Genomic DNA, 7332 nt, shown 5'->3' with positions numbered 1-7332 from the left:
CTTCTGGAAAAAATTATTGCAAAATATCACAAAACACTATTTTTTCGCTATATTTTGGATAATATTAGTGCAATAAATCAACAAAAAACAGATATTACTTTCTTTTGGTGATATTTGTACAATTCATAAAACAAAATTCATAGTTTTTGCTTACTTTTTGATAAAATTAGCACAAAATATGACCCAAAACACATTGTTTTTTCTAATCTTTTGGTGATATTAGTGCAATATATCATCCAAAACACAATTTTTGCTTACTTTTGATTAAATTAGCCCAAAATATAAACTAAAACACATAGATTTTGCTTTCTTTTGGTCATATTGGCAGTATTTATCAGACGTAGCATGTCGTTGTTGCTTATTTTTTAATAAAATTAGCACAGAATATCAACTAAAACACAGTTTTTCTTTCTTTTGGTGATATTAGCATAATATATCAACCAAGATGCACATTTTTTGCAAGTTTATGGTAAAATTAGCACAATACATCAAACAAAACACATAGTTTTTGCTTACTTTCTGATAAAATTAGCACAAAATATCAACTAAAACACTGTTTTTGCTCACTTTAGGTAAAACTGGCACAAAATTTCAGGCAAAACACATATATTTTGCTTTCTTTTGGCAATATTAGTACAATTTATCAAGGAAACATGTAGTTTTTTTTCCTTACTTTTGATAAACTTAGCTTAAAATATCAACTAAAACACACAGTTATTGCTTTCTTTTAGTAATATTGGGACAATTTATCGAACAAAATATAGTTTTTGCAAATTGTTGGTAAAATTAGCACATTACTAGTTTTTTTCTTACCTTTTGATAAATTTAGCACAACATATCAACCAAAACAGTTTTTGCTTACTTTCTGTTATATTAGCACAATATATCAAGCAAAACAGACAGTTTTTGTGTAAATTAACACACTTTATCAAGAAAATAACGACAAATTAAAAAAAAAAAAAATAATGCCTAGACTAGAGTTCCATTTAGGAAAATGTTTTCCCAGGGCGGAAAATCCTGAGTTTGAGTGCATTTAAATGACTGGTGTAATAAAAAATGCATGTGACAGTACACAGCTTCAAATTTTTACAGGGATTTCTCAGCAGCTTGGCTCCATCAGAAAAAAAGAATCTAATTGAGTATCTTTTCTGTTTTCCAGCTTCATTTTTCTGTTTGAGTGTTTTGATCAAAGTGGTTTTCATATCAAAGAAGCCAAACGATGACTTTTTCAGTCATAACTTTTTAAAGAAATGAGAAAATGTGAGTCCAATTGAAGAAATAATTTCTACCCTTAAAGGGTAGAAAAAAAGAAGCTGCAAATCTTCTGGTCTGATTGTAACTCTTCATTAATGCTTTGGACTCTGGCCTTTTAAGGATGCTGGGGTCTCATTAGCAAACCAGCATAGGCGGCTACAAAGGCCATTACACCAGTCAGGCTGTGTGAAGCTTTCAAGCCATTAAGCCGGATACATATGGGGACCTTGCAGGGAGAGATAAGAATTTCACTGCATCGCTGAGTCCATTATGTGCCACTTGGGAGTGCAGCATTAAAGTTTGTGGTCTGATTAAATTTAGTGCTGCTCAACTGAAGAAGCAGTTAGTGCTTACAACACACCTCCATCGTTGACGATGTGCTGCAGGTAGCCCTCAGAAGGAAAACCACCAACATTTGCATTATTTATTGACTCGATTGACTCGATTAGTCTCTGTCATGCAGTTTTCTGTTCCCACATAGACTGAAAGAAACGCACAGACATTGTGCTTTTTGGATAATTGCGGCCACAAATAAGTAATTTATTATTATGGAAGTAATTTGTTGCCCCGGTAACCTCTCCAAGGGTGAATTATTTGGGAGAATATTGTTGCTCTCCAGCATGATCATTTAAAAAGGATAATTTTTCATATTTCCAATGCAACGCTCATTCAAACCCACGCTTTTTAAAAAAAATCAATTTATCTAAATATGTATTGTGCTCAGTTTGTGGCAACCCAAGGTCGCTGTCCTCCATACTTTTAGTTCTTTACACCCAAATCAAACAGATATGGACTTTTGGGATGACATTATTTTGATCTGAATTAATTATCACAGCCTTTTTGATCTGAAGAATGCACCCCAGCACACATGAAAAGGCTTCAAGGTTGAAAAGCATGAAAGGCTACCTTTCTGAGTGGCTTGCATTGCGTCAGATTGATAAGGATGAGAGACAGACACAAAGAGGACAGAGTGTACAAGGATGCTCTCTGGCTGCAGTGTGGATTGTAGGTAGAGTGGGCTTTTCTTGTGAATTACAGTAGCAGTAATTGCTTTTTTCTTTTTTTTTCTTTTTTTTTAAGCGAGCTATTAAGTTGATGATAATCAGTGATGCTTCTCACAGCGTTGCTTTGCTTTAATCAGCTCTAGTCAGTGTAGAAACAATTGTAAGTGCACTTTTACAACATTATGAAGAGACTTCTAAGGCAAGAAATGCCACATTTGACAGCTTTTGATAACTACTGTGTTTTATTAAAGCACCATCTGTCTACCGCATATTCTAATTGAAATCTTGCCTAAACTGTTTTTGATTAAGTTGTATTGTTGTCACATTGGGATTCAAAGGAAACCACATTTATGCAGAATAATGTGTAATCCCTGTCAGTCAGTCACATTTCGTGGACCGGATCCTCGTGCTCCCCTGGGAGCCCTGTCAGCCGCGAACACACCAGCTCTGTCTTTTACAGGAGACCTTTGATCTGGATGTGCTTTTCAATGTGTTCCTGCCACCCATCATCTTCTATGGAGCTTACACCCTGGATCAGGTGAGGCTGCTGTCCCCATGCATCCTAAACGCTGAGAAACACTATCCAAAATATGGATGTAATGTTTCCTGTATTTTCTACTACTTTCAATCAATGTTTTAGAGACGATTTATTGCCAACTTGGGATCTGTGCTGACCTTCGCCTTCTTTGGTACTCTGATCAGCTGTTTCTGCATTGGGTAAGTCTGCAACACATTCATCAGAGTATATAGCATTTTTTTAACATTTATTTATTAAAGATTGAACTGACAGTCATATATACTTATTAGTTGTCTGTTTCTGCATCTATATATTTGCTAAAACCAAAAAAATATATATATAGTCATCGTCACAGTACTAGTGAAACACATAGAAGTCTTATTAAACTGTATTTTGTGCATTTTTTCCCAAATCCATGTTAGCTCATTTTCTTAAATATTGCAGTGAAAGGCTTTTTTAGTTCAAATCTACTGTTAAACATCTTAACTTCTTCTTCTAATTGCCTCGTCTCTTCTGTAACCCAAACTTAAAGTATTACCAATTACATAAAAAAAGTTTGCAGTGCAAACTGTTTCTTAAATAGCTTTGCCATGAAAAAGTCTTAATAAAATGTAAGATGTGTGAACTTGATACAGAATGTTCTAGTTTTTAAACCATAAAAATACATATAAGTATTGTATTGAAATCTTCTTTACAATACCAGGTATAATCTACTCACTACATAGTGCTCTATATAGTGCGTTTTGTATTGCTGTCTGAATCAATTCCAAAATCTTGTGCCCTAGAAATTTCCCAGAAAGCTTTGCAAAAGCTAACTATATTGGTGAATATATATGGAGAGAAAATGGACTCATCCGATTTGTGTGTGTGTGTAATTCTTGATTTGTATTTCATGCAATACAATTTGTGAGTAACTGTGTGCACATCAAATTGTGTTTTCACATGTAAAAAAAGTACAAAAAGATACAAAATATAGTTTACACACGCACAACTTTAAATTACAACTAGAAATTGTAGTTTTTAGTATGTACGGATTAAGGTGGCAATTTGGACATAGATATTTCCCAGAAGGCTTTGCGAAAAAACAGTGTTCATTGATGCTCACTAGATTGATGACCACAGACCTTTGAATTAGAACAGTTTTTGACCCTTTTGATCAAATGAGAATATGTCTTTTTTTTCTTAATTTAAACTACAATCTGACCATAAATATTACTCTATTGGGTTTTGCGGCTGAACTTGTGTAATAAACATGTTTGTTCGTTACAAATCAACATATGATTAAGGTATAAGATGCAAATGAAATCTTAACTTCAGTTTATAATTTTTTTTATCTTAAGTTGTAACAGTCATAAACAGGAGTTCCATCTGGAAAAAAATATCTGTAATCAGGATGTGATGGACAGCTCAAAGCATTTATATTAGAATCTAAGATATTCTTTTTACACCAACACACCTAAAGTCGCTGCTAATGAGGTAAACTCATCCTTTTTTTTATTTTTTGCAAGAAAATTGGTACCATACAAGTGATTTTGTCTAATTTATAGGTTAACTGAAAAAGAAAGTTACAAAAAACGCATCTATTCCCTGCAATCAAGCATCAGCTGATTTAACATTCAATGTTTTTTTTAGCATCTAAACAAGCTAAACTTTTTTTGTCAAATTAGAGACTTTTGCATAAAAACATCACATGTGCAGTTAACAGTTTTTTCCTCTCTTCCTGTTCTTCCCTGTTAGCATCATTCCCACAGCTGTTTGTGTTTTTCCCTTTAATGTTAGGAGCAGCACAGGTGCAACAAATCACTTTAATTAGTACCGAGCCAGTGACCCCGTGACCCCGTGAGCTGTTTCAAAGCACGGGAGGAAACCACAACACCTCTGCTGTTCCTGCTGCCAGACATTGCAAATAGTTTTCAGCATGCTAAGCTTTATCACATTTTTTCTTCTAGATGACTCGTCCTTGTGTAGCTGTTCCAACCAAACGCCACCAGGTGGCACTGTCAGTCTTCAAAGGAAATTGTTCTCTCATGCATTTTCATTGCAAATGTCCCTCTACAGCTCCCCTAAGATTTACAGCTTCTTGACTTGCAATTTCTGCGCTGGCAAAGAACCTGACTCACAGCCTTGAATCACTAAACAACTTCCTTGGCATTTTCAGATTTGATGATTTTCCAGGATCGCCGTGACTCTGCGAAACGCCACCGATTTGCTTAGAGGCAAAAGACTTTGTGCAAAAAGATTGATTTGACTCAGACTAAAGAAGTATGGAAATTACAGATCCTGAACATCAGCAAGGATCCAGATTTATCAAAGTGTTCACCTTTTTGTAGAATCCTTACACTTGTGGCAAATAAGGAATTGGTGCATAATCTTACAATTTGACCTGATTTATAGTCAGAACTGTGATCACGAGAAACCAAATGTGTATTTCTGCTGAAGGAGCTTGATTGAACTAGTCGTAAACATGGTCTTAGAGCGGTTTTGATTAATATTTGGGGGGTGGGGGTTATAATCCGTTGCAAATAGAGAAAGTTTGTACTCTAATCTAGGCTTACAGCGTTTTAGCTGCTGCATCCATGTTGTGTATGTTTCATGTCATATTTCTACAACGCTGATTCAAGAAGAAAAGTAGGCTGCACATGTGAACTTCTTCGCTGATGATTCTTTGCTTTACTTTAGAAGTTTAGTTTAATATTTCCAGTTAAATCCTTTGAACTATTAAGATAAAGCATCATTTTGGTTAATTTAATCATTTTCAATATGTACATTTTATATACTATCAATATGTTCTCATGGTGATACCTTATTGTACAAACGCTTGTAGTAAAAAAAAGTCAATTTTAGCCTACAATTGGGGCTCAAACAGGGAAAAGATGTTACCAGGAGGGTGAGGAGAACACCCCCAGCCCGAGTCACTTTTCCTTACCATATAGTTCAGATACACGCACACATACATGCACACACACACGCATGCATGCACCTATAACCTCAGATCTCCCTTTAAGATTCATGAATAAGGCAGCTTAGTTGCCTGACCTGAAGATGGTCTTTTAAATCCTGGTTGTGTGCTGTCACCATGGTAACCAAGTAACACTATTGGAAAAAAGGGATTTCCCAGAGGATACATTAGCCTATTGATTATTATAGGTTTTGTCGTTGCTATATAGATCACTACTTAGCATACGGCAGTTTTCTTTCAATTCTATTGAAAAGTTTTCATAGGAAATGGATTGTCCTGGAATTTACTTTAGTATCATCCTCCAAAGTTTATAAAAAAAATGGTGTTTTATCTTAATGCCCTTCAGTTTCCAGAAAGTTTGGGTAATTGAGTGCAAAATACATCAAGAATTCTAATGAGGCTTTAATAGGCAAGCCTGCATAATAGTGTAAATTCAAATTTGCTGCGTGTCTGAGCATGTAAGTACATTTGTCCGGGTTTAACTCTACTGGTGGTAAGGGTTCTCCGTCAAACCACATAAATTGTAGAATAAGTCGAATCTTGTGCTGTAACAACGTTGTTTGTCCATTTGTGCAGTGCAGCTGCTGTGAAGGAAAGGGTTATCGTACCTGCTGGTAGCTTCGGGCCCCATTACCCTGACTGCTGTGCGGGAAGCCTCGTCGTTATTAGAAGGATAAATGATGGGCTTGCTGCTCTTTATGACTGCATTGTCTGTGTTGTGCATCCCAGGGTCTGCATCTACGGCGTCACCAGGCTGATGGTGCTGTTGGGCCAAGCTGCAGATGGAGATTACTCCTTCGTTGACTGCCTCCTGTTTGGTGCAATCACCTCAGCCACAGACCCCGGTATTTGACTTTTTCACTCTAACTCCAAATTGTTGTGCAGGAAATATAGAAAGGAGGAGATCTCTGAGATTCATCTAATTAACTGTTAATTTATTGAGTTTTTAAAAGGTTGATCCTAATTCTAAATGCAGAAAAATGCTCAATTTGACAGAAAAATAATCCACAGTCTCATGAGAAATGATTCCTTTTCCCCTTCCTTGGTAATTGGTTTGCTTTTATTCTTATTCAGGTTTTTTTGTGCTCTGAAACACACAAATCTGTGTTCCTCAAAAGCAGTTGAGAGGATTCGTCATGTGGCATTCTGTGATGACGCGCCTCTGTCTCAATGTGAATGCCCTCCCTTCCAGTTAATTATTTATGCCAAAAGGTACCTGATCTCAGTTGGTGTCAAAGAGCGGCTGCAGATATGGTTTAAGTTGTCACATTGAGTGATGCTATTTTGCCATTCAGAGCCGTGCTCATCCCTGCCAACCCCAGTGCGCTCGTCACTTTGATTAGCCTCAAAATGCAGTACACTGAAGGCCCGTGAACCAAAGACCCGTAGGCTGTCTCTGTATCTCTCCGTCCAAATATAGCACCAGCTCTCAGACTTCCTAAAAGAGGGTAATTTAAAATCTTTTGCTCCTTCTTTTTTCCCTTTTATTCGCTGGAAAGCAGTCCAGCAGCAGACACTGAACTGACAGCAAAGACTCAGCAATTATCAGGCAAATGGAGTTCTGAAAACTGCTTTTTAAATCGTTTGCTAGCGTGATC

General features: G+C 36.3%; 1 protein-coding gene across 1 annotated transcript; it reads left to right on the top strand.

Moving 5' to 3' along the window:
• The first annotated feature begins 2197 nt into the window (after positions 1–2197).
• On the top strand, positions 2198–6587 carry LOC112141960 (sodium/hydrogen exchanger 6-like). Its single transcript, XM_036211220.1, has 4 exons — positions 2198–2259; positions 2637–2796; positions 2899–2975; positions 6464–6587. The coding sequence occupies exons 1-4, from the start codon at positions 2198–2200 to the stop codon at positions 6585–6587; spliced, it is 423 nt and encodes a 140-aa protein (XP_036067113.1).
• Positions 6588–7332: the final 745 nt, after the last annotated feature.

Source organism: Oryzias melastigma, unplaced genomic scaffold (genome assembly GCF_002922805.2).
Source record: "Oryzias melastigma strain HK-1 unplaced genomic scaffold, ASM292280v2 sc01272, whole genome shotgun sequence".
NCBI lineage: Eukaryota > Metazoa > Chordata > Actinopteri > Beloniformes > Adrianichthyidae > Oryzias > Oryzias melastigma.
Note: the sequence above shows the minus strand (reverse complement) of the source record. Positions and strands in the feature narration are given on the sequence as shown.

Bases quoted from the DNA above. Each gene is read 5' to 3' on its own strand.
- LOC112141960 (XM_036211220.1), top strand. From the start codon at position 2,198: ATGAGAGACAGACACAAAGAGGACAGAGTGTACAAGGATGCTCTCTGG. The intron at 2,797-2,898 runs GTGAGGCTGCTG...TCAATGTTTTAG, and splicing joins GAGCTTACACCCTGGATCAG to AGACGATTTATTGCCAACTT. The intron at 2,976-6,463 runs GTAAGTCTGCAA...TGTGCATCCCAG, and splicing joins ATCAGCTGTTTCTGCATTGG to GGTCTGCATCTACGGCGTCA.